At 40.8% G+C, this 27,287-nt stretch overlaps 3 protein-coding genes across 6 annotated transcripts in view; 1 reads left to right on the forward strand and 2 right to left on the reverse strand.

Moving 5' to 3' along the window:
* Window positions 1-5,124: 5,124 nt before the first annotated feature.
* On the reverse strand, window positions 5,125-13,341 carry DNAAF10 (dynein axonemal assembly factor 10). The gene is made up of 8 exons (XM_080342048.1): window positions 13,021-13,341; window positions 11,889-11,989; window positions 10,725-10,855; window positions 10,165-10,266; window positions 8,485-8,600; window positions 7,985-8,119; window positions 6,699-6,796; window positions 5,125-6,001 (listed from the first exon to the last, which is right to left on the reverse strand). Exons 1-8 carry the CDS (start codon window positions 13,207-13,209, stop codon window positions 5,794-5,796), a joined length of 1,080 nt encoding a protein of 359 aa, XP_080198174.1. The 5' UTR covers window positions 13,210-13,341; the 3' UTR covers window positions 5,125-5,793.
* PNO1 (partner of NOB1 homolog) lies at window positions 13,231-18,350 on the forward strand. The gene is made up of 7 exons (XM_080342049.1): window positions 13,231-13,550; window positions 14,014-14,163; window positions 15,585-15,668; window positions 16,337-16,397; window positions 16,913-17,030; window positions 17,564-17,634; window positions 17,892-18,350. The coding sequence occupies exons 1-7, from the start codon at window positions 13,386-13,388 to the stop codon at window positions 17,957-17,959; spliced, it is 717 nt and encodes a 238-aa protein (XP_080198175.1). The 5' UTR covers window positions 13,231-13,385; the 3' UTR covers window positions 17,960-18,350.
* Window positions 18,351-19,619: 1,269 nt separating this feature from the next.
* PPP3R1 (protein phosphatase 3 regulatory subunit B, alpha) overlaps window positions 19,620-27,287 on the reverse strand; it is a 39,941-nt gene continuing 32,273 nt past the window's right edge. For all 4 annotated transcript variants that reach the window (XM_080342675.1, XM_080342678.1, XM_080342676.1 and 1 more), the window contains 3 exons: window positions 25,120-25,179; window positions 24,012-24,196; window positions 19,620-21,802 (listed from right to left, as the gene is read on the reverse strand). In XM_080342675.1, coding sequence (XP_080198801.1) covers window positions 21,755-21,802; window positions 24,012-24,196; window positions 25,120-25,179 — 293 coding nt within the window. In that variant the 3' untranslated portion in view covers window positions 19,620-21,754. The remainder of the gene's footprint in view (window positions 21,803-24,011; window positions 24,197-25,119; window positions 25,180-27,287) is intronic.

The following is a 27,287-nucleotide window of genomic DNA, read 5'->3' on the forward strand; positions in this document are numbered from 1 at the left end:
CACTTCTGCAAGGCAGCAGGAAAGGTCTGTCCCCACATCTGCTGAACAGGTTATAAAGCCCTGCCTGGTCGAGCTATGCCAGAAAGAAACATGAAGGAGAGATTCTTTCTTCTTAGCAGGAAGATTGATGATTCAGAAAATGAAAGGTTTAGCATGGGATGCAACCAAACTGAACAGATTTCATTAGCTGCACCTACCTTTTATTGTCATTTGTCATTATTACTGCAGTGCTGCCTAGAAACCTGAGTTTGACAGTGCTCCAAGTTGGAAATACTCCTAAGAATTTTCTCTGTCTCAGAAATCTTAAACAATAAGCAAAAGACCAAAAAATGAAGAGAGCAGGAAGAAAAAGCCTTTAGTACACAGAGGACATTGCTAGTGTTGGATTATTTCTGGCAAACAGATGCAGGACAGGCTGGAGCAACATCCCAACGTAATTGGAGCCAGAACACAACTGCAGCAGAAGAGGTGCCCGGTTCCATTCTGCACTGTGCCACAGGGAAGACGGCAGGAGGGTGCAGCTCCCTTGGCCTTCCCAGCAAATCCACAAATAAGAACAATTTAAAGCCGTGTGCCACATGTAGTTATTCACATCTCCACCAAGTGAGGATAATGTAGCATTTCTGTGCTGATGGAAATGTTTATGCAAAAAATCAGGTCCTCAGTATTTTCTGAAAGAGAAATGTTGCCATCGGTGGGTTTTAATGTGAGCAGCCTTGGCCTGTAAGAGAAAGCAGCTTGGGCTTGGAGACTTAACCAGTAATTTACTTGAAAGAAAGAGTAGTTTCAACAGCAATACTGTTAACAGTCAGTCGAACAGTGGGCAACAGATACAACACAACCTGGTAAACAGGCGGAGCTGCTGTTTCTGAATCACTGCCACACAAAAAGATCCCATCAGATCTTGATTGCTGTGCAGCTCTGTGGGTCTTGCTGCTGTTCTGCAACCCACACGTCCTCTGGCTTCAAAGAGTGTCTTCAATATTTCATAACCTTAAAATCCCAAGCAACCTAGGAGAGCTTGCCTGTGCTTGTTTTATTTATGTGGCTGATGGGCTTTTCGTAGTGATGAAAAAACAGCTTCACTGCCATGCTTAAGAAGGTCAGGGTGCAATGTTCTGATCAGGAAATACTTTGAGAGGCTGGCAGCCTTGAGGAAAGCCAGGACATGGGGCAGCTACTCGTGGCCCTTGAGAGCTGAGGTACTCCTGCAACCACCAAGCAACACTGACCTACTCCCAGTGTCCTCTGAGGACAATACTGTGCAAGGCTGAGCTGTGCAGCAAGAAGGAGGTCCTCCCAAAAAGGCCAGCAAGGAATGAAGACCTTGTATGGCCAAGGCTAGAACTGGCCACATCACCAAGTCACCAGATAGCTCTGGCCCAGCTCCACAGAAATCCTGTCTAGTCTTTCTTCTGTGCTGAACCTGTGCATGCCTTACACTGCACGCAAACTAATTCAGCGCTCGCCTCTTGCCTGAGTTAGCAACCGCCCTTACCCAAACTACCAAGACTTGCATTTGCCATGTTTGACGCTGCAAAGGATCTTGTGTGCACCAAGGCATTAAATACACTCTAGACATATGGACTGTGATATGGAGATTCTTTGAGGAGTGGGCAGTTGTTCTGTTCAGAGTGCCTATACTGAAAGTACAGCAGTGACAGCATCATGAGCATGAAAATGCAGGCTTAATAACTGGAAAAAACAAAACACAAAAACATAGTAAATCAACATATTTCCTGGCAGTTTGTCAATACCAACTTTACAGTTAGACGATTTTATTACCGTGATGAATATCCAGGCCACAAGTTAGTAGCTTCTTCCTTATAAATCAGTCAGCTTAGCCAAACAATCCCTATTTGCCATCTAATATACTTGATGGCAATAATTTAGAAGAGGTGAACTGAATTCTATTGGCAAGCTGTGTCTGAAGGTGTCACTAGAGGACAGGTGTCTTTTTTTTTTTCAATGCAATTCCCAGTCTTCCTTCTGTGTACCACTCCTGTGATGTCCCTGATGGCATTGGTGGCTGTGAAGAGCCAAGGACACATGCACTTCCAGCTGCTGGTGTATGCTGTGCACCTCACAGGTCTGCCATTTATTCCGTGCATCAGTGCTGCCTGAACTTCACAGCTACAGTTGCTATCTTGGATGGCACAAGCAGTAAGTAATTATAAACTAATACAGTTCACACATGAGCCATTCTAACTTCATTGAGTAAATTCGCTGCTGCTGTCATGCTACTGAACTTTTTCCTCAGTCCTGTCTTCTGTCATGGTTCTTTTGTTAGTGGTTCTGGTTTTGAATACCTTCTGTATCACAGCTGAATTTTGGAAAATCAGAGACAAGAGGTGATGTGTCACCCACCACGACAATGTACTGTGTTGTGGCTTCCCATGCAGAGTTATAACTTGCCTTACTTTGCTTAAAATTCAATCCAAGTCATGGCTGAGCTGTAAATAATTTGGGGGGGAAGAAAACTACATGCTATAGGCCAAATATAGACTAGCTGCACAGAAACCTTGGAAGACTGTAATTTCCAAGGAGATTGATGTGAAAGGAAAACCTGATGTGAAAGGAAAACCCAATTTGTAATAGTTGGGGATTTGGACAGCACCTGGTAAAAAAAAACAAACAAAAAACCCAAACCAAACCTGTATTCTGGCTGCAACCATGCCCATAAACAGCTGCTTTTCTCCCATGAGCGTTCAGGGATGGTTTACACAGGAAACAAGAGAGAGCTGCCAAGCAGATAGACTTGCTAAGTGTGGTCCCTCACCGTACAGCCAAACTCAGTAGTACATTCCATTCCCTGGCCGTGGGCGAAGCAGGGGTTTTCCAGAGTGCTCCTCCGTGCTGCGTCAGAGGATTTGGCCCAGTGCATTTCATCTTTGATACGTGATGATTTTATTTAGAACAAACACACTTTAGTTGTTCAGCCTCCAGAGGCAAGGTGCCAGTCTTCAGCGAGAGGGGGAAGGACTATAAATAGAGCAGGCTAGGCTGCCACAGGCAGCTTTTGGTCCGCTTAAGTTGCTTGTTTAGCCTGGGAGAAGCAGAAATCCAATCTGCTGAGGAGATACAGCATAGTACAGGCAGCAGCAACAGCTCTTCTCTCCAACAAGGAACTATCTTTCATTTTCTAGGTACACAGATACAGGCATTTATAATACCTTTTCTGAACGAGGACAGTACTACCGTTCATCTAGACTTCCCTCCTGCTCTCTGAGCTTTTTGCAAACTCTTGCCACGCAAACCATCATGTATTTTCATGAAACCAGCTACTTGTGAGGGAAATGCATTCCTTCATTTTCAAAACAACAAATAAAATGAATCTCAAAATTAAGTACCCAGAGGGAACATACATTTTTGTCTTTTGGAAGCCCAAAAGTTTATTCTTGCTCTATTTTGTATCCCCATCATGTATGCTCACTACAAGCTCTCCCTGGAGCTGGTCGTATAAAGAAGGGACATTTTTGCTGCAGGCCAAGTTCATAATAAAAACACCACCAAGAGCCCAGTCCTGCACTCAGAGCTCTTTGTTTTCCCTCACAGGTACCTTTACCGAGAGCTTTTTCTTCCCTTATTCTGTGTTTGACTCAGAATTACTATTAAAGAGACAGAACATAATTCCACACATTTCCACTGCCTAGCATTCTTTTCAGAGTATAATTTATTTACATCACAAAGCTAACAGAGGCCATCTCTGAACAGTGCATTTGAGACTCAGTGCACTTAGATTCTTTGAACTCCACACTCCCAGCTTTTCAAAGCATCTGCAGCCAAGATTGCAGAGCAATAGTTCCCCCTGTTCTCTCCTGCTGGGATGCACCCTAAGAGAGTCAACATTTAAAATCATTTCAGAATATGCTCTCAGCATTGTGCTATGCATACAAGCAGATGGGATTAAAAGGGATGGATTCCCACTGGTCAAACCCAAGGCTGCTTCTCTGGAAGTAAGATTTTGTTACAGCATCAGGTTGTTACCATCAGTTACTGTGCTTTTGGCCCTGCTGGCCCTTGCTAAACCTGAGATATAGGAGACTAAATTTGAAGGCAGCCTAGAACTGAGTATGAGTGGCCTACTAAAACCATGGACTTCCACATACACGTTTGGTTTGTATTTATTGCAATTTTCCTGCTGCCCCTCTCTGCTACAAAAGCATTAATGATTTCTCCATTACAGAAGTTTTAACAGCCTGTGAGCCTTTTCTACCCACTGGTGCCTGTTCTCTTTTTCCTTAGCTGGTTTAATCAATTAAGATACCCAGGAGTTAATAAGGACAATTCTGTCTTACCTGTATTTAGCTGGAATCGTAGACAAAAAGACAGAGCCTGAGGACATCACATAGTGTCAGGTCTGCAACCTCAGTGTTGCCTTTCTGCTACAGCTCCTCACCTCTCCTTTCAGCCCAGTTTCCCTTTCTACCCTCAGCAGTCTCTGGCTTCCACACTGCTTCCCCCATTTACCGCTCTCCCTACCTCACCCTTCAACATCTGCCTGTTTGCTCTTCCTCCTGCATCTTGCTGGGACGCCAGTTGGTGGCAGGACCAGTACAGACATAAAGCCCTAGCACCGCTCTCCCCAGAGCAGCCTCTACTTTTCAGGAGTAGCCCCTGGGAGGTCAGGCTTGATGTGCTACAGGTGACTCACCTGAATCTCTCAGGTACCAAATCCTCATTCTGAAGTCTGAGAAAACAGAGCTTCCATACAAAGGTCCACATAGGAGCTTAAAGCTTACTGAAATTAAGAAAGCCCCCACCATACATGCACTGAGAGGACAGTAACTGGATGTGCCTGCTAAAAAACCTGGCAGCAGCACACACTGCTAAAATCAGCAAAGAAACACATTGGAGACAAAGGAAATTATTAATACAAAGAGAAGTTCAGGTGAAACTACAGTAACAAAGCTACCCTGTCACATCAGGCTTTGAAGTGATACTGAATGTGTTGAAAAAAAAAGAGTACTTTGGCTACCTTATAAAGTTTTTCACAATGGAGGTAAATTTTAGTGACTTTTGCTACAAAATGAGTAAGTTTTATCTAAATACTGTTCTTGTAAACCTATACAAGTACATACCTTCTCTAAGTCTGGATGTTTGAATAATGTACTTTGCTTGTACTAAGACAACGCTCCATATAATTTTATTTTTAGAATATCAAGTTGCAAACAGATATAAAAACAACAGAACATAAAAACTTGTTATGAAACCAAACTAAAACAATACAGTGCATTTTGCTCAATAGTTGAATTTCAGTATGATCTTTGATAAAAGGCTTATTCCATTAAGCCTGAATATTTCAGCACTCAGTTTCTAGAGTGTATAGAAGAATCCTAAGTCACTTTAACAAACATTCTAATTAATATATACAATAACACAAGAAGTTTCTGTGAGGGAGCATATAGTAGTTTCCATTGCATGAATGTATATGGGCAATACTATATATAAAAAAGCCAAACTATTTAACGAGTGTGAGCAGACTTGTACTATGATTAAACTGAACACAAACAATTTAAAGTGACTTATGAAATTAAAAGTTTTGTTAACACAAAGGCACAAGTTATTTCAAATGGAAATTCACATTTCTAGAAGGTAAAATTTTTATGCCCAGACAACTTCAAGTCATTGCAACACAGTCAAACAACTCTAACTGCATGTATCTGAACTTTCAATAGAAAGATCTGGTTTCTATTTCTTTAATCCAGTTTTAATAAGGGCAAAATTCAATTCGAACCAGGAGGGCTCTCCTTCCCATCTTTACAGACTGCAAACTACACGCTGCTTTTCTTCTCAAACTTTGTTGAGCTTGGTAACTATCAGCACCCTCACAGTTTGGTCAAAGGCACCACACACACAGAGTCCCTTTTTGTCAGGGCTCCAGTCCAGGCTGGAAATGGGCTGCGTTGAGAGAGTCACGTTCTGCAAGAGGCTGACAGAACCTGCCACCCCCATCTCGGCTCCTTCAGAATCCTTCTTCGAGCGCTGAGCTGGGTACTCACTGGCAAGAAGTGAAGAAAAGTAAAACATGCACTTAGAACTTACTGATAATGAAAACATTATTGTTTTCATTTTTAAAAGAACATGAGAAGGGTTTCCTCTGTTCTCAAGATAAGCCAAGTAAATGTCTTAAAAATAATGAATAATCATATCCAGTTACATCCACACAGCATACTGAGTAAATATTTCACAAAAGAAAAAGTGAGGCAGGAAGTTTAGAATCCTGAGGCCACTCTCCTGCAGCCCTTCATTTTTTAACTGTCTGGCTTTTGCCACATGCAAGAAAATTTCACCTCAGCTATCCTTCCAAAACTTAATGCCTACTTCACTGCATTTTGGATGGTTATTTTGCCATGTAATGTAAGAAGATGTACATTTAAGAATCATTATTCTTCTCAGACACAACTGCTACCATGTGAGAACTTTAAAAAATCCATTTTCTTCCATTTATCACCTCGTTAACTAGGGATATAATTAAATCTTTATTAAGAAAAGTGACAAGGGCAAAATTTACTTGTGCTGTTGTCCCATTCTCTTAGGGATTAATACTGGATTCCAGATCAAGTACTGATACCCTTTCTACTGCATTTGTAAGCACTAATTTTAACTAAATATTCTTTTCAGGAAGATTCTTTCTTAAAACAATAAATGGTGGGCTTCTCCTTGCCCCTGTTGCAGGCTGGAAAGTGATCACTTACTATTTCCAGAGATGAAGGCTTCCAGCTCCTCCACTCGTCATAAATATATCTCTGTTTTGTGGTAGGTGCCGAACCTGCCATATGGTAGATTTTTGTGCCTAATTTAAAAAAAAAAAATCAGCATCACATAGGGCTCAGTTATGGATGAGCTTCACAAGAAAGGACTCAGAATCTTAAACCTACAGGATTCTCAGGCTCTTTGTCACAGTCACCACAAGGTTAATTTCACTGTCTGACATCTCTTAAAATCATTACTGGAAGGGAATACCCTACAAACACTGTGCAAACACAACAAACAATCGAGAATTCAGATTTAGATCTCAGCCAGGGAACAGCAAGATCACAGAGCAACAGAAATAACTTAGGGTAAAAACCCCAACACGCATACTCTGACTGAACGCGTATCTCTCTGCAAATGTCCAAAAGGAAAAGCTTAAATGCAGTGATTGAAAGACAGGAAATTCTATTTTCACATGTTGATCATTACAAACACTAATTCAGTAATATTTTTGTGTGATCTAATCCAAGTACTTCCAACATCTTATCTGCTTTGAATGGTGGTAGGGAGAATAGTAACTTACAGATATTAAGTGGTAACTAAGCTTTTTCTGATTTAAGCAGTCCTGGAGAACTTCACAAAAGTTCATTTTCTTAAATTATTATCGGATTTTGTTCACTTAAAAAAAACCAAACTTATTTATAAAGAACTTAGATTAACCAATGCAGTGGTCACAGATGGAAGAAAATAAGGTTGTAAGAGTTCTCCATATTTAACAGCCTCCAGGCCACTAAGTCTTTCCTATGTATCCTTTCATTGCCAGTAACACAATCCAAAAATGCTTGGTTCTGAAGAAAAATAACGACTTCTCTGACTCACATGAGGTCTGGTGGCTGCAGGATGAAAAGTGTTTGCAGAGGGCTCGCTTAGGTTTGGGATATATTTAAGATTTGAATCTGCATGCTCATCACAATTTAATATGGGCTCCAATAAACACGACTCCCAGACTCAGGGCACAGCTGAGTGCACAGAGGTGGAAGAGGACGCAAATATCAGAGAAGCCCAAATATCAGGTTATAAAAGGGAGGAAACCCGTTTGGGTGCTGGCAGCGGGATGCACAGGGGCCCTTTCACTGCTTGCACCTGGGGCCACACCACACAGCTTGTGCCCCAGTAACCTGGGCAGCTGTTACCTACCAAAGACAACCGTTTGGGACCTGAAGTGCTTTTAACTGTGCAGCATATATTCAAATAGTTCATCTCTAAGAAACTCTCCATCACCCCATACCTTCTCTGAAACAGAAGCAAAACCTTTGGTTGGATGCTGAGTTCTCATATCGAAAACATGAAATTTTCCCTCAAGCGATGTGGCCACTAGCTTGTTCATATTTACATCTTTCCTGTCAAACTCCACACTGCAAACCTGGAAATATAGAAAAATTACATTCAGCCTTGAAATTTAGCTACTGCTAAAAAAAAAAATCGAGTTTTGTGATTTGTAAATATATATCAATCATGAGTTATTTTTACAATGGCAACATTACCAATTTGGAAACAACAAAATCATCTGAAAACATGAATCCACTGAAACAGTTTCATGATAAAGTATCCCATGCTATACAGGACCCAGAACGTGAGGGGTACTATTTGCTGAACTAAAATAAAATGAGTCCTTGGTACAATCTCAGCAGAAGTGTCTTCTGGGTAAATTTCAGGTAGACAGAGTCCTTTTAATTTTTCCATCCTGCCTAGAAACTGGAATGAAAAATACTTTTATAGTTCCCTTACCCCATTCTTGATGTTGGTCTCCCATCGTAGTGACATGGTTTTTAAATCAAACAATTTAATGTCCCCATTGTCGTATCCAGCACATACAACACGTTCCTCTTGATTGTAAGCGTTACCTGCACAAGGAGAAAGAATTAATCAGAATACAGAAACCCTCTGTAGGTCATTAAGTTTCAGACCTCCTAAGCCTGTGATTTGAACTTGCATTTATTCCAGAAAAATATTACTATTGGGATGTTAAGATTTAAGGAACAGTCTGGTTTTCAAACCTGAAAAGCATAGAAAATACAGCTTTAAAATTGGCAGTGTGTTTCTTTTAAAAATATCAACAAAATTCTTATTCCCCCTGCCAAGAACAGCCTAAACCACACAGAGTGAGTACTGCGCACTGTTCTTGTAAATCTATACAAATACATTCCTTCTCTTAAATCATCATCTGCTGTAAACCACACTCTCCAGACTGCACCACAGCAGAAACCAGTTCAGCAGTTCAGGCTCTCCAGCATGAAATATCTGTGAGACAAGACTCTTCTGCAGACAAAGACCCAGAGGGAGGCCCAGCGTGTTGCCATGACCATAAGTAGACAGGCGCAGAAGCCTGCCTCCAAAATCTCTCCGCTGACAGGATCAGGGAAGCACATCAGTGTTGGAAAGAAGTTACCCCAGATCATGTAGTTGAAGATGAACCTGGCCTTGGCTCAAGCTTCAGTAACTCAAAAGAAAATTGAAGATAATACGAGGCTGCTTTTTAATCCCTTTGTCAAAGCAAAAGACAAAGATATCAATAGCAATGAGCATTATAGTTGCACCTTCTTGCTAGGAAATGACTTCTCCTTACTATTAATTTTGTTATGATAAATGCTGCGCTAATTAGCAGTTTGTAAAACTCACTCCCTGACCCTTAAGGCAAAACTGGAGCTAATTCAGAAATACCAGCCTGTGTAAAACACAAGCAGCTTGTTCTCACCAAAGAAAAAAAATCAAAGCACACATCAAGCATCTCTGTGTCTTTTATCTGCTCTTAGTTTCACGGATCTTCTCTTAAATTAATTCCTTAATACTTGATAGCTGGAACTACGATACAACAGCAAGTTGTTCCCTGTGCACAGCAGCACAAGTGTTGGTCTCTTCTGCCAAGTAGCAAGTGATAGGACAAGAGGAAATGGCCCTAAGTCGTGCCAGGGGAGGTTCAGATTGGATATCAGGAAAAATTTCTCCATGGGAAGGGTTGTCAGGCATTGGAACAGGCTGCCCAGGGAAGTGGTGGAGTCACCATCCCTGGAGGTGTTTAAAAGATGTGTGAATGAGGTTCTTAGGGACATGGTTTAGTGCCAGAGTTAGGTTATGGTTGGAATCGATGATCTTGAGGGTCTCTTCTAACCAAAGTGATCCTGTGATTCTATGAACATTTACACACCTTCAGGACAACGCAGGACAACTGTTTTTACATTCCTAGGCACAGAAATAAAGCTTACACAGCTTATCTGTGAAATGACTAACAAAAGGTCATAAGAGAATGAGTCCAAAACCCAACTACACCATTTGATAATGTTGAAAAGCAAAACCTGCTACTGATTGGTCCATACAAAATAAACTATTTGCTAACATCCTGAAATACTTTTATAATTGTCACAGCACAGTCATATTAGAGGAGGGGAGGGTTATAATGGGATAGATTACCAAATGCTACTGTCCAGCAGTCTCTTTTGCTCTCCCCCTGTACAGGTTCCATATTAGCAACAGGAGTATCTTTCTGCCTGGGGTCCCACACCTTCACTGTTCCTGTGAAAGAACAACAAACATTTAGCGTTATGGATTCACTGCCACATTGCGTTCATCTTCCCAGGGAAGGCCTTTGCTTTTCAGTCTCATCATTCAAAACACAGGAGCATCTCTTTCAATTCCAAAAAGCCCAACTGCGTTTAGCAGATGGAAAAAAATAAAACAGAAAGCGTTAAGTGTTTGTTAAGGATATATTTTCTTGAGCTTATATTTTGCATTTATTCCACTTTATATTCCTTCTGTCCCATGCTCAGGGACAACAGTATATTTGCTTATCTACAGCTTCTAAAAGAACTAGAGAAAATTTGTCCCAAGCAAGATTAAAAAGACACAGCACATGAAGAACTAGTTGCAACAGATTTGCAATTAGTTCAGGTGGCAGACTGCACCCTGCCCTCAAAGCTTCCAGACTACGTTCTCAGAATAACTGAAAAGACTTTTAGAGTTCACTAACTCACCATCACGACTGCCAGTCACAATTTCTGGTGCACCTTCCCCAATTCCTAAGCCACCTACACCATCTATACTGTTTATGATTTCCTTATGACCTTTCACAGAATACACGGGTATTTCAGGAGCTTCTAAATTCCTAGACAAGAAAGAAAAGAACAGATAACATGGCATTTTCCTTGACCCTCAGGATTTGTGTAAAAATGAGAGGAAACTCAAGCACAAATTATATAAACTTGGATTAACAGTGGGAACAAAATATGGATATTACCATTAAGAACCATGAGTCTTTGTTCAAATTCTTTGGCTACTGCTTTAGACTGAGGTTTTGTTTAGTTCTGGACTTCCCTGTTTGCAAAGGCAGTTGTGAGATTCACCACAGAAGCCCTTAAGAACCAGTTTTTATGTTGGGCTCCAAATGAATGACGCTACAGATCAAAATACTCCTATTAACTTTACTTCCAGCAAGTATATAAAATGACCTTATTAACTGATCCCCACCTCGCTCCTACAACTGCTCTTCAAATGAAAAGTTGCATCCAACTGTGGGTTTCACAGTTCTTCCCAATTGATTCACATCCTTCAAGAATCCTTCAGAATTTCATTTTAAATTTCAATCCATTTTATTCTTGCTACTCCAACAAAACAGAACCAATAGTTCCTTGGCAAGGGAAATACTATAAAAATAATGACACTAATAAAAATTAAAAACAACTTTTTTGCCTTGTAACTTTATTTGATAATCAATTTACCTACACAAATTAATTATACAAATCATTCAGGGACCTGAAAAAAACGTTTGAAACCTCAAGATTAAAAATACATATTTAATCTAGCCACCAAATTTAGGTTGAACACAACCTCGTATATGTATTCATGCATCTATTCAAAAGCCTCTTTTCAGAAGAGGACGTAGCAGAACTTTAACAGGTTTTTGTGGCTGCACACAGAAGATACAAGTGGAACAGCACAAAATTAAACCACTGTGCAGAATTCATGTTGTTTTTACAAAACAGGCGTGTTCCAATCCAGTAGCCAAGCGAAGTTTATGACTGGGCCCAATCACATGAAGCACAGAGAGCAACTTATACAAAATCCAGCCACATACAGATATGTCAGTTCAAACAACATACAACATCAAATGAAAAAGCTGCTAAAGAATCTGTGCTTACCATATGTTGAGGTTTCCACCAAAGTCTCCTGTAGCCAAGTATCTTTGCTGCAGAGATGTAGCACCAAAAGTTCCACATTTTATAGGTTTAGCCTTTTCAATCTTTTAAAAAAATAGGATACGTTCTGTGTCAGCACACAGAAAAGAGCAACACAAGCGCAGACTGTGGCAGATTTCAATGAGACGTGCATAGGATATTTGGCATAAAGTACAATCAAAATGTTATCAAAGGCAAACAGTGTTTCGTGTTTATTTCCCTGTGCACAGAAAAGCAGAGACTCCAGCTTAATGGTCGTAAACAAACACCAAAAACGTGCACTTCAGCTCATTAATGATGCTCAGAGGCTGCTGTCTGTGCAGATCTGAGGCAGAAGGAAGCCCAGCTCTCCCCAGACATGCTGCACTAGGAAGCCTGAGCTGTCTGAACTGAGGAAAGCTGTTTGCTTGTGGCCCTGGGGGTCTTTATGCCTCTGAAAACCAGCAAACCCCCAAAGGAGACATCGTTGGGACACATTCCTGTGCGATCTGCTCTGCTTATAAATATCTCAAGGGTGGGTGTCAAGAGGATGGACCAGACTCTTTTCAGTGGTGCCAATGACAGGATGAGGGGCAATGGGCACAGACTGAAGCACAGGAGGTTCCATCTGAATATGAGGAGAAACTTCTTTACTGTGAGGTGCCAGAGCCCTGGAACAGGCTGCCCAGAGAGGCTGTGGAGTCTCCTTCTCTGGAGACATTCAAACCCACCTGGACACATTCCTGTGTGATCTGCTCTGGTGAACCTGCTTTAGCAGGTGGGTTGGGCTGGATCATCTCCAGAGACCCCTTCCAACCCCAACTGTTCTGCGATTCTGCTAGTTTTGAGTTACAAAAACAAACAAACAAAGCAAAACAACGACAAAAATCCACACAAAACCTAACACAAGCATAGCCCAGCGCCTCCGGGTTCCCTCTAACACCAACCATGGCGACAAACCCAACAACCGCGAGTAAACAGAGCGACGCAAAGTACGAGATCAGCAAATTGAACACGCAAACCAGTCACGATTTCCTCGTTTCGTTGCACTCCTGTTCTCTTTTTCCCGCGCTGGCTGCAGACAAGCCCCCGGCCCCCCCCCCCCCAACCCGCTCACCTCGCGGAGCAGCACGAGCCTCCCGCCGCGCAGCTCGTGCAGCTGCAGGACGCCTGTGCCGCGCGCGGCGCTGCCCAGGCACAGCAGGCGGGCGCTGCGGGGCACCCACTTGCAGTCGAACAGCGTGTAGTGCAGCGGCTGCTGGACGTGCGCCACCACCTGCGGCCGCTCCAGCCCCGCCGACGACATCCCCGCTCCCACAGGCACCGGCGGAACCGGGACGGGGCGGCGTGAAGCGGGGCGGAGCGGAAGCGGCCGTTGGGTCCCTTCCGGCGGGCGTGAGGGGACGCACGTGGGTAGGCGCCGCAGCCGCCGCGCCGCGCGAGCCCCTCTAACGGTTGTTCCCCCTCCTCACAACGGCCGCCATGGAGACCGAGCCGGAGGGTGGCGGCTTCACCAGCGTCGTGTCCAAGCGGAGCCGGCGGAAGCGGCGGGCGGGCGGCGAGGGAGAGGCGGCCGCCATGGACACGGCGGAGCCGCGGCCCAGCAAGAGGCCGGCCTTCCCGCCCGTGGCCGCTGAGGCGCTTGTGGTACGGGCGGGGAGGAACACGGGGCTGGCGGGGAAGCGACTCTGGGCCTCACCCCCCTTTCTCCTCAGCCCCCTTTCTCCTCAGCCCCCTTTCTCCTCAGCCCCCTTTCTCCTCAGCCCCCTTTCTCCTCACCCCCACCCCGGCCCCTCCGTCTCCTCACCCCCCACCCCGGCCCCTCCGTCTCCTCACCCCCCACCCCGGCCCCTCCGTCTCCTCACCCCCCCCCCCCCGCCCCTTCGTCTCCTCACCCCCCCCCCCGGCCCCTTCGTCTCCTCACCCCCCCCCCCCCCCCGGCCCCTTCGTCTCCTCACACCCCCCCCCCCCCCCCCGGCCCCTTCGTCTCCTCACCGCCCCCCCCCCCCCCCGGCCCCTTCGTCTCCTCACCCCCCCCCCCCCCGGCCCCTTCGTCTCCGCACCCCCCCCCGGCCCCTCCGTCTCCTCACCGCCCTCTCCTCACCCCTAGGCTGGGAAAGCCGAGCTGAGGAAGGTGCCCGTGCCGGCCAACAGATACACCCCGCTGAAGGAGAACTGGATGAAAATATTCACGCCTATCGTGGAGCACTTGCAGCTTCAGATCAGGTTTAATTTGAAAACGAGGAACGTTGAAATCAAGGTAAGGAGAGTGGTACCTGCGCTGCGGTGCCAGAAAGTGCATAGTTTCACTTAATCAAAAAACGAGGTGTGGATATACAGCACTACTCCTTTGAAATTGGGTTCATCTGATTGAAACACTCTGTATAATTTTAAATCTTGAAGATGCTCATTTCTTATTCTTACTCCTTCTCGGGAATATTCAGACTAGCTGTTTTTAAGTGGATATCCGAAGCTTGTCGTACAAGTTACTGCTGGTGTCTGTATTTTCACTATTACAAGATCTCATACATCAACATTGTTAACACAGTAATTTTTTTTCTAACCTTAAAATCTTACCACAAGTCTGATGGTAGCAACTAGCAGAAAGATGACAGAACTATCCCTTATTTACACTTCCTAGAAATAACTTGAAGGAAAAGGTGGAGAAGAGCAGGAAGTCTTGCAGTTCTACTGAATAACTGCAGGCAAAACCCTTGCGATTTTAACAGCACTTTTTGATACAGAATGGTGTCTCATTGAAAAGTTGGTAGTTTTGTTAATGATCAAGCTGATTTAATTTTGCCCATATCTATCATTGGCATAAAACAATGGAAGACTTTGAAGTGAGTTTCTGTCATTTCTTTGACATGGTATGGAAGCCGTAAATGACATTGTAGAATGCATTTGTATTCCAGTCCTTAACATAATTATCATCCTTAATTATTGCTTTGTTTTTCCTTTTTTCTTTTCAAGACTGCTCTTTTCTAACTTGTCCATGTTCAGGTCTGTAAATGCAGATGTGCACAAGCTTTTCCACTGGTGGCAAGGAAATGATTTGGCCCAGTTCTAGAATATGAGCTGAAAGAACATCCCAACAGCAGATCCTGGGCCTCTGCTGGCAGGGGATAAGAAAAAGTATAAATCTTCAACACTTGCTGATTTGTCAGGTCAATTTGTTCCTGTTCAAAAATACCTTGTTAATCTTTCTCTTGTTCTATGTGTTTTATTGAACCTGTCCGGGTTTCTAATCACCCACTATAATATCTTTAGGATATTGTCATTAGAATAACTTTCCCTCCTCAAGCTGTCTCCTGCCGTTATCCTGTTCTTTTATTCTGCTGTTCTGTGTGGCAGTTTAGTTTAGGGTTTTGGTGTTTCTGGTGTGTGTTTGTTTCATACAAAGGGTTCTCCTCAGTCACTGGTGATGGGGATTGTCAGCAGTTTCTCTTTTCCCTCCCCTCTAAACCCAGACTGTTGGTGTGTTCTTGTGGTTGAGGGTCAACATTATAAGAAAGCACAAAGTTTATCACTTGGGCCTTTCAGTAAAACACAATGTAGGGTCATTACCTAAATGGAGATTTTTCTATTATATTTTTTTTTATGGTTAGCCTTTTTCTCTTCAGTTTTTCAAATTGTGATCCTACTTGCATGGTCTTAATTTGTAAACATCTTCTCTTGCAGACTTGTCAAGAGACAAAGGATCTCAGTGCTCTAACGAAAGCAGCTGATTTTGTGAAAGCATTTATCCTTGGGTTTCAAGTAGAGGTGAGTCTCCCAACAGCTCGATTGTGAGACTGCTTGAAGTTGCTTGCATGATGTCTTTGGCCTCTCTGCAAATTACAGTAAGAAAGAAATAAAAATCCTTAGGTGGGTTTCTAGAAAGGAATTTGTTTGAAATTGTGACTGGAGTATAAGTCTAGTTTCTTAAGCTAATGCAGGACAAAAAAGTAATCTTTGAGCGGCGCATAATTAAAATTATGAAAAAGAGGACATATTTAGCTGTATGTGAGAGGCAAGCATGAAGCTGTCATCCGGCTCTGAGATGCTCTGCACATGAAAGGCTGTCTGATTTGCTTTAGTCCTAATCAATAACCATTAGTCTGTTCAGAACTCCAACTTGGAGAAAACAAACCCACTTTTTGCAGCATCGTACAGGCTGATGGTTGGTGAAAAGCTGGGCTGACTTCACTAGTATTGGTGGGTCTGGAGTGAACGTGGAGGGGTCTAAGCATGTGTAGGGTTCTCTCTACAGAAGTAAAAACCTATATTGCTATTGAAAAATAGTCAATCTAAGTAGCTGACTGCTGTTTGATATGTTAAGTGGGGAAATACTGTTGATGTCATCTGTCTATATGTATAAAGTAAACATATCAGCTTTCAACTCTTGTGGTACTGTAACACTCATGCTGATAACAGATGTCTTAATGTTTTAGGATGCTCTTGCTCTCATCAGATTAGATGATCTTTTTCTAGAATCATTTGAAGTTACAGATGGTAAGTCATTTGTGCTGCAGTATTTGAGTAGTTGTGTGTACCATCTGCACATACATTTTGGGCTTGTTTTGTTTTCCCTTGGTCCACTTGTGTCACTTATCTTCAGGGATCAGGGAAACCTTCATACTGTTACACAGAATTATTATTCAGGCACAGGTGTTTTGAAAGGGTTGTCTTTTTTTTAAGATGTCCCAAAAAAACCTCCCAAACTCCTTAAAAGCATGTCACTTTGTTAGAGTGATATGATTTTTCTTGTCACAGTGTAAAAGTTGCTTTAAACTTAAAGGTGACATGGAGTGTTTTGAGGAATACATCCATTAGATTCTTAAACTGAATTGGGCTTTGTTCCTCCCTAGATTTTCACTTCTACTCACATAATATATATATTTCACCTATAGTACAGTTGCTTTCATATTACTTAAAATGCATTTGTTTCCAGTAGCTTGAACAACGGAAGCTGTGCAAATGCATGCCATTGCTGTTAAACTTAGCATGTTCTTCTCTTTTTATAACAGTCAAACCGCTGAAAGGAGATCATCTGTCAAGAGCAATAGGTAGAATAGCAGGGAAAGGCGGAAAAACAAAATTCACTATAGAAAACGTAACCAGGACACGGATTGTTCTCGCTGACACGTGAGTATTGACTTCCTTCCTTCTAGGCAGAGTGCAGGCCCTAAACTAATCCATGTCCAGTTTCAGGAACAAGGACAGCTTGAATATTTTGAAACTGCTGTAGAGCAGTAGTAAGACAAATGATTTGTTATTTTTCATGAGCACTAACTCTGAGTACTTACTGGACCTTTTGAGAATTATAAGTCACCAGGACCCCTAGAATGGAGCGATTCTACACAGCATAAGAATTCTTTCCTATAAATAATCAATGTTGAATCCACCAACCCTGGAACAATGTTTTCTTCCTGAAGCTGCTACACTGTTAAACTTACATATTGTAAATCTGTTTTATAAAGGAGTTAGAGGAGCACAGGTTTTGTGTTGTAGCTTTTCTGAGTGTTTGGGGGTTTTTTGAATGACAACTGTTGAAGAGGAATTAGAACACTCAGCTGAAATTCCATGTTCATCTCTCACCTCCAACTTAGATGCTCTGCTACCTATATAATCAGAGAGGGTATTTTCCATTAACTAATGCTACTTTAACCTTTTCTCAGGAAAATTCATATATTGGGATCTTTTCAGAACATTAAAATGGCACGAACAGCCATTTGCAATCTAATTTTAGGTAAGTCCTGTTATCTAATCTTTTCCATGACATATAAATAGATGTTGCAGTCTGAGAAACTGCTTTGGGGGGGTAGGGGGTGTCTTACTTTTTCCTGGTGTGTCCACACCCACCTTTGGAGCAGGTAGCAGTAACCTTGACCATATTCCTCACTCCAGGCTTATTCTCCACTCCAATACAGACATAAGCATCAGAGCAAAACATCTGTTTCTGGGACATATGTTGTTTGCCAACTGACTTTGTGTTTTGTTCCGCAGGAAGCCCTCCATCAAAGGTTTATGGCAATATTCGGGCAGTGGCCAGCAGAGCTGCTGAAAGATTCTGAGCTGCCATGTGCCTGCACCACCACATGCTGGGAGTCATGGTTTCTGTACATCTGAGGGGCCTGGAGCTACACAAGCACTCTGTCTTCTGTTTGGTTCAGAAACCCAGAATACCAGGACTGTCTGTGGAGTCTATTTTTCTTCAGATGTGCTCATTTGAACACATTTATTACTTGTGTACAGTCATTAAAAGTTATTTTAAATTAATTGTGCATATATCAGAAAAACAGGTACTGAATTTTAACTAAACTTATCATCAAACAAAAACATGCTTCATTACTGACTTCCAAAACATCAAGGCATTGAGAGACTGCTGTCAGGACTTCAGAAACCGTTTCAGTTTAAAGTTTTGAGGCTAAAGGAATCAGCACAGTGAAGTGTTCATAGCCACACTTTGTGGATCAGTATCTTCCTGGAAAAGGAGGAATCAACTGGAAGGAAAGTTCACTGGCAGAGGCTGCCCAGCATGCCTCTGCTGCTGATGGAACAGATGACACAAAAATGGTAAGATGGCAAAGAGGTAAACAGTATATTTCAACTTCTTGCTAGAATTTGCACCTATATAGATTTTAATTTTCTTGCAAATGATCTGTAAGGGCAGCCCAATGAAGCTAAGAACCTCCAGGTTAAATACCAGTCAGTGTACCAGAGCACAAACAACTCAGGTGCTGTGTCTCTTCCTTAATGTAACATATCTGACATGCCTGGAACAGAGCAGGGGAAGAGATGGCAGAGCCCAGGCACAGACACAGTTTGACTTAAACATGGCCCTTTTCTTGTGACCAGGTCTCTTGAAAGTAATTCAGTTTAGGTCTGTGATTGAAAACAAAAAAACCAAAATGAGATGCTCAAAACCACTAGCAAATTGGATAAGCATTTCTCTCAATGTCTGAGCTTCCAATGCAGCCCTTTGTAATAGGGGATCATAATTGTAACCAAATTAATTCAAGCAAGCCTTGAATTGTCAAGAGATTTACAACTTGCCAAGTGACCTTGTCTGAGCTATGTAGAGGAGAGTGTCCAGTTAGAGCACCTGGAGATACAACAGTGCACCTGCCCAGTTCCTGTTAATTGTTTATGCCATTTATCTCAATTAGCTTGAAAGATAAGGGGAGAGCAAGGCAAGGACACACAACAGTAACCTCCTCTTAATCTTAAAGCAGGTGCACAGCAATACCAACCAAAAGCAGTAGAAAGGGAGAGGGCAGCACACGAGAGGGCCCAAACTGCACCACAAAGAGCAGCAGCAGCTGGTGCACCTGCTCCAGGAAACTGCTTCTACCTGCACAGCTCTCCCACCTTTCCTTGAGCAAGAAGCTGCTTTTTGTTCTCCAGCTACATTAAGGTTAGAGTTGGTTTGTTATTTTGTTTTTTAAACTACCTTCCACTTAACACAATCATTCTGAAATTAGGATTTAAACAAGGTATTTTATCAAATTTGGACATGCAACAGTGAGAAACATATGCTTTTAAGAAAAAAAATAGATAAGTGTTCTTGAAACACTGAAATGAAGCCTGGAAGTGTTCAAGAGGGGACTATACACACCTTGTATGGTTTTTAAACCAATCTTTATAATCCAAGAGGACATAAAGGACTATGAACAGCAAGTTTTCTTTAGAGCGGGGTTGAAAGGGTTGAGGTAAGTACTAACACACCCCATCCAAGGTTCAAATATTTTATTTTGTATTCATATAGTATGAAGGTTCTTATAGTTCCCACAACATATGATGTAGCATGCAGAGGAAAAACTAAACATTCAACATAAATCATTTTTCCCCACACAAACTAAAAAAAAAAAAAACCAAACACCTCATCCCTCCCCTTCCAATCCCCCAAAGGAAATAACATTAGCACTAATTTCTATAATGCCAGCCAAGATATGCACAAGCAAGTAAGAGAAATGGAAAGCATTTGCTAAAATGTTTGTAACAAATACTTATGTACAAAAAATTCACAAAAGACTAGTTCCCCCTTGAAGCAGAGCACATGGCAGTTGACACTGGAACAGATACAACCACTGGCTGGGATTATAAGCCACGTACTGATCCAGAGGAAGAAAAGTTACATGTAGTGGAGATTTTTGTTTTGAACATTAACATTTACCAAAGTTTGGCAACATTATCTTTTAAATTATGCAAATTATGTAAACAAGAGGAACATTTCAAATTGATCTACATGCAAAACTTCATGTCATGCAAGGACACCAAGCACCTGGATTTCTCTCTCACAGACAGAGCCCATGATGTGCAGCACTCAGTTGAAGGAACAGCTATGGCAGACAGGTGCTCACCTGAAGTAGGTTCAGACAACCTGCACTTTCCACTGCTGATTATAAAACTTTTTTTTTTTTAAATAGAAAAACTACTATACAGGAAAGATGTACTGTCCTAAAAAAAAAATAATCTAGCAAATGTTTTTTTCTTCCAGCCAATAGTACCATTGCAGAAAAGGGAAGGGATGATATAAAGTTGTAAAACATGGCTCGCTACTTTTATATCACACAAATATATCAAGTTACCATCTGTTACAAATTATGATATGGACAAATCTAGAAAAGAAAAAAATTCTCCAGGCAAAGGACTGGAGAACCACAAGAGGTATAAATTTAGATAGTGTGAAGTTTTCCTCCTCTATGGCATAGGTTAACAAGATTTTTCCCCCGTATGAATCCTATATACATATATATATATATAAAATATTACCAGTTATTTATGCTACCTGTAGTATTCTTTAAATGCAGAGGGGAAACTATCATGGTTGAAACAACAGAATTTAAATGGCAAGAACATTTGATAATCTAATTACTGTATAAAATAAGTAGATGGGAGTCCTGCACAGTTACGTTGATCTAGTTTTGTAAAGCTAAGCACAAGAGAAAAATCACTAATGCATCTAACAACGTGAGCAGCTGTATCCAAAATGAATCCAAAACAGCAGATTTGCCTTCACTTCAGGACAGTGTAACTGCTCCCACTTCCTAGGTGACAAAATCTAGTGGCCATACAAGCATTCTGCAGTTACTATTATATATGCACACGAAGGCTAGTTCTTGGCAGTAGCATTAAACTATATTCTCATATTAAGTAGAACTGTACTAAGTTATTTAGCAAAGAGACACAGTCCCTGGTAATATATTAACAGGTATAAATAAACTTAGTCTCCTGTGTTACAAAAAAATGTAATTAAGGTGAATTAATAAGAAGCAATGCTTTGTCAGCCAGTCAATATATAGAAACATCTGAACAGTCACAGGAAGAGAGTTGACCTAACACCCAGCTGAAATTTTACATTCTTCTACTATATATATAAAACTGTGTGAAATAAAAGTAAGGATGTATATCCATATATTGAACTGTTAATATTCTGCTTGGCACTTTGTACTCTAGTTTTGTTTCTGAATCAAGTATATTAAATTAAAGCCCACCTAGCTACTACATATAGAAAGCTACATATATATCTATATATAAATACACACACACATATATATAGATAGATATTTCCTTGTTATAAAAGATGAAGAAAAATAAATTAAAAAGCCAACCCCTTCCCTTTCTCCACCACACTGATATGCTCTTTCCATCTTTGCTGTCCTTCAGACTTTAAAGTGCTACACTGAGTTATTGAGAGAATAAAAGTTCAATAACACTTAGTTGGCTTCATGAGGCTCATGTTGGAAAATGTGGCTTCACAGAGAAAAATACTTCCATTGAAATACACAGAGAGCATTGCTGGACGTCTTGAGCAGATCTTCAGAGATGGAGAAGAAAGCAAAAGTGTTGGGTGGTGCCCTGCAGAGTCACACGTCTACAACCATCTTTTTGTGGATATCTAGGCCTCCTACAACCTGGGAAAACAAGTGTTCGCAAAGAGATGAGAATCAAAAGTTAGCAAGATACAAAGAACACACTTTATTCAGAAGATGCATTCAGGTAAATCATAATTACAGTACTTCCCTGGCCTCCAAACCAATTTACATTTCACAAGTGCTGTGAAATATATGAATGAATTATGTATTCTCCACAGTAATTACTACAATTTACACACTCAAGGGCCTGAATAAAATAATGTAACTTACACCATTTTGTCTTTCCTGCCCATCTCATATTCTGACCTTGTACTATGTTTCTGCACATTACATTAAATTCTAACTCCACTTCTAAAACACCCTGTAAAATTGTGCACCTTGGCATGAGAAGCCACAGGCCTTAGGAAAAGTAGCAGGATTTCTGACAGAACTGCATGCACCCAAAAAGGATTAACGGCATTCAAAGGTGTACGATTCATGCACAGAGAAGGAGGTGCAGCATCAGAGGAACTTTTTATAACACAGAACCAAAATTCAAAGGCCAAATGCCACAAAATAAATATTTTTCTAGATTGCACAAAATTCAAAAGCAGTTCAAATGCAAGAGGGAAGGTGATAAGAAACTCTAGGAATGAAAGTTGTCTTTTAGGAAGTTAACAAACTGGAGAAATTAAAAGAACAGAGAAGGAAAATAGGAGTACAAGACAGGAAATCTGGGCAGAAGCTAAAGGATAAAAGAAAAGACATTTTATTTGATGGATGGCTCCAAGACACCCCCCTGCAGGAAATAATCAGGTGTTTCACTAATCTAGGTGTTTGCAGGCTGCTGTGGACAAGGAAGAACTCATTCTGTGTCTTCTGCAGATGACCATGTGCTTTCACATGCCACAAAAGTAACTAAACTCTGAAAAAAACTATGCAGACAATAGAACTATTTTGCTCTAATACTTTGGGGGAGAGCAGGTTTTTATAGTACTTGCATTGATCGTGAGTATGAACAAGATCTGTTTGAACTGGAGTTCTAAATTCAAGGACTAGGAAACAAAATCAATGCCTGGCTACCTACTGACTCAAACTGTGCTAACCATGTGTATGTTCATTAATACACCATTTAAAATTCATGTATAAATACTCATTATTGTGATTTTCAAATGCTCAAGTTTCAATGTGCCATTTGCTTTTTTTTTTTTTGGAAGAGAAAATTTAAAACTTGCTGTCAGCTAATTAAACAAATATACAACATTGGTGAAAATCAGCCATTTCAGGTCTCAAGCAGTACATTCAAGCATTCTGCTCAGTACTACCCAAAAAGTGTTTAAAATGTGCCTTCCAACTGTTTGTCCTTTTTCAAGAGTAGCACCTGAAGGGTTCCTCTCCCTGTAACTGACACAAATCCCGCTGCCCAGCCTTTGGAAAATCCCTGTTGTGCAGATGGTGATAATCTCCTCGGGCTCTCTCCACGCTGCAAATAGAAACCTTTCTAAAGGGTGATTTGGAGCAGACACCCAGTTTAGAGATTGGAAGATTAACCTAAAGGTAACCTCTGCAGAACACACCTCTCCCCTCCATCCACAGAGATCTGCCGGGACATACTCTGGTTTTACAGCTTTCAGATTGTTTGAAGCAATTTTTCCCCCCATCAGCAGATCAGACATGCCAGCCCATCATGCTTTGATTATTTTTACTCAGTGTATGCTATGAAGCAGCTAGAGACACTGAAAACAACTGAAAGTGCTGTTTCTTTTTTAATCAAATGTAACTGTTGAAAACAAACCATCCTCCCACAAGCAGCCAGGCAATCGCAACTCATCTTTAAAGCTGCTATTTTCTACCAGCACAGAGACTGGAATCCAACATGCATCTCTATGCCAAGCTAGCATTTCTGTCTACATACAAAAATAATTAGGGCTGGTTTTGTGTTTATTTTGTCATAAAATGACACAGAAATTAGTCTGTAAAAGCTGCTGTGCTCTGAACAATGCACTCTTCTTCACGCTCAATCCAACAGGGACATCTGTGTCCTGAAGGAACCGGTTCGTGACCTGCTCGTATGTGATAGAACACATTGCTCTATTGGAAGCCATAAGACAAACCCACCATCTATAATAAAGCTGTGTCAAGGGGCAACTGTTGCCAAGTCAGAAGAAACACTCTACTCTTATGATATTACTCTTCATACTATTAACCATTTTTCCTCTTTTTTTTTTTAAATTCCAAATTATTGAAGTTTTCTTTAGAGGTTACTTACAGCACAGAATTCTTCAAAGGATATTCTTCCATCACCATCCTTATCTGCATTAATTATGGTTTTATCTACAATTTGCTGTAACTGAGTGTCTTTGAGATTGTTCCCAACCATCATCTTCAGCACTTGGAAGAGCTCTCCATTTGAGATATAACCATCTTTGTCCATATCATAAATGCGAAAAGCAACTGCAGAAGTAAATACACACATACGTAAACCTTTCAAGTAATAAATGTGGTCAACAAAGAGCGATATACATTCATGTGCTTTGCATTAACAGTAAGTAATGACACAATTCTGCACAAACTGAGAAAAATACTGCATTTTAAGTGAGATTTCTAACAGCCTTCCTGTTTCATCCTGAAAAAACATAAAACAGAGACAATATAATGAATGGTGCTACTGTCAAATCTAAAAGAAAAACCTCACTTTAGAAATGTCAGTCAAGATTGTTTCAGCACCAGGAGTGAAAGAATCTGCAATCCACACTGAACTGGAACTTCACCACCACAAGTGAAGCACCCAGGTAGCAACTCATTTGCAAGCAGAAAAAATTACAACCTTCCAGGGAAAAGATTAATCAAAATCCCACCTGGTTACTTTGCTGCAAACAATTCAGCATTAAGACTTGAGTTTAGCTTTAAACATTTCAGTCTTATTTACTGAAAGCTACATCCATGACTGAACCTATCCCTTCCCAACTCCAAAAGCTTGTGGGTCATGCTGTGTTTCCAAGATGCAATTCTCAAACAAGAATTTAGTACTGTTCTACCTGTAGTAGCAAAAAAGTTCATGTTATTCTTATGCCCTCATAAAGCAAAGCACATTGCTACGCAGCTTTGTGACCAAAATATCCTTAAATGATTGATTTTTTTTTTAAATGGGAAGCAATTGAAGATATTCAGAAGGCAACCTCCTCCTCACACATTCCCTGCAGAAAGAGTGTTGGCAAATTGTTCACACAAACAACATGTGCAAAAAGCTCACAGTTTACTGTCATGATTTCCCACTTTTTCAAAGAATCTGGATTTGATGATCTCTCAGTGTTAACGAGCCAAAGTGTATTTCAGGGTGTCAAAAAACTTCTGTTAAGGAAAACCAAAATACTTACACCTCAACTTCTGTTCCTTATCTCCTTTGACACTGAACTGGGAGACTCCTTCTATAAATTCTAAAAAGTACAAGAAAATATTCACCAAAAAGTGTATTTTTAAATAAACCAAGAAAATCAACATTCAGAATTTTTTTTAAATTGTAAAAATAATCTAAATTACCCTCAAATCTTTAAAATATTGCCTATCTTGTAACACCTGAAGGTATCAAAGTATGTAGACACTTATATTCTTTAGCAGGAAGTACTTCAAATCCAATACTGCACTCACTGAACAGACTTGTTACACCAGTATTTAAGTAATTTTGTTGCTAGACTGTTGCAAGAATCTGTTCTGAAACATGGAGATCATTAGGAAAGCTACTCCAGTAAGGATTCTAATTGTATAGCTCTTCTCAGGACTGGTTTCTCAGCTTAAAGCATTACATTAAAACTCTAAAACAAATTAAGTAAATATATTTTTCTGTAAGAAATAGGGTAAAAAGAAAATTTACACCGTTTAGCTATTAAGTCATTATCCAGGAGCACATCATTAAAGTGGCCAAAAAAATAAAACCCTGGGATGTGATGTTTCTGGATGGGATCCTAGAACTAGACTTAGAGCTCTGGGTGGTAAAAATGACAACAGTACAAAACTGCAAGTTCAACTATGGTATAGAAAGAATACAGAGGTATGGCAATATAGCATTAAGTTAAAAGGCCGACTAAGAGTTTCAACAAGTTTTATGAAATTAAGTCAACTATTCCTAGATTACTTACCAATAAAATGCTTGACTTTTTTTTGCCATTATGGTTAATTATTTAGGTCTTTCAACAAAAGGCAGCAAGTTTTCTCACACTAGTAATTTTCATATAGAATCACAGAATGGTTTGGGTTGGAAGGGACCTTAAAGCTCATCTAGTCCAACCCCCTTGCCATGGGCAGGGACACCTTCCACTAGACCAGGTTCCTCAGAGCCCCATCCAACCTGATCTTGAACACTCCCAGGGTTGTGGCATCCACAGCTTCTCAGGCAGCCTGTTCAGTGCCTCAGCACCCTCACAGGGCAGAATTTCTCCCTTATATCCAATCTAAATCTACCCTTTTCTGTTTAAAACCTTTCCTTTGAGCCTCCCCCTGAGACAGAAATAATGAAATGAAATGAACCAAACTTGGCCAGATGACAACAATGGAATTCCTTGCCATTTACTGCAGCAACATCATTTTACTACACAAAATGGATTTTGACAACTTCCTGTTCCCACCCAAGAGGAACAGCTCTTGGTAATTACATTAATCACAGCTCAATGTCACATACAATGTATTGTTCATCGCTGCCTATTTTTCACAACAGAATTTTGGACAGTTACATACAACATTTAGTGCTTTGAAAACTGATACCAAGAAAGTCTCAAAACCTCAACGTTCCAGTTACATTGTAGTTCCCCATATAGAAACTGAAGGACATCTGTAAAGTTTAGCAGCTTTTTTATGTTAATATTTTATTTAAAATGTCATCCTGTCAATACAAATGAGATTTAATAACTTTCTCCTCAATAAAAACTGATTAGCCTTTTCTAGCCATGAGCAGTAAGAGATAATGAGTATTATCTTGAACAGAAGTTACAGACATTATCACTTCTAAGGGGCAGTAACTGTTTTAACATAAACTAGTAATGGAGATTTTTAATCTGCTGGCCCTTTTAATCATGAATATCTAAAATAAGTAAAAAAATGGAGGAACGTACTAAATCGAAACTTTCAGGGTTTTGCTTGAATTGTCTACCTAAAAATCATGTAAAGGAGTTAACAGAAAGATCTGAACTGCTTTCACAATTTAGAAAACTATTTTCAAAATACTCAGAAAAAGATCTCATAACACCTTTTGGATAAACACAACATATGCAGACATACCACTTACATGGTTTACCCCCTTTTTTCACCGTCTCTTCAGCCTAAGAATGTCCTTCAGATAGCAGCACTACTAAGAGTCTGAATTAGTGTCTTTTAAGAGATACTTAATGAGTAGTCCAACATCACTATGACCTGGGAAGGCATTACTGAACAATCTGCTCTTTAAGCATTTCATTTAGGAGTTGCCCTAATGCGCCAGAGAAACGAGTTTTACTGGTATTCAATTGCACTAAGAATTAGCGCCTTATTTTGATGAACAAGTTTTCCTCACCCC

Source organism: Nesoenas mayeri, assembly GCF_963082525.1.
Source record: "Nesoenas mayeri genome assembly, chromosome: 3".
Taxonomy (NCBI): Eukaryota; Metazoa; Chordata; class Aves; order Columbiformes; family Columbidae; genus Nesoenas; species Nesoenas mayeri.

Bases quoted from the DNA above. Each gene is read 5' to 3' on its own strand.
- PNO1 (XM_080342049.1), top strand. From the start codon at position 13,386: ATGGAGACCGAGCCGGAGGGTGGCGGCTTCACCAGCGTCGTGTCCAAG. The intron at 15,669-16,336 runs GTGAGTCTCCCA...TTAATGTTTTAG, and splicing joins TCCTTGGGTTTCAAGTAGAG to GATGCTCTTGCTCTCATCAG. The intron at 17,031-17,563 runs GTGAGTATTGAC...ACCTTTTCTCAG, and splicing joins CGGATTGTTCTCGCTGACAC to GAAAATTCATATATTGGGAT.
- DNAAF10 (XM_080342048.1), bottom strand. From the start codon at position 13,209: ATGTCGTCGGCGGGGCTGGAGCGGCCGCAGGTGGTGGCGCACGTCCAG. The intron at 11,990-13,020 runs GTGAGCGGGTTG...TTTTTTTAAAAG, and splicing joins GGCTCGTGCTGCTCCGCGAG to ATTGAAAAGGCTAAACCTAT. The intron at 6,002-6,698 runs GTAAGTGATCAC...ACTTCTTGCCAG, and splicing joins AGCCTTCATCTCTGGAAATA to TGAGTACCCAGCTCAGCGCT.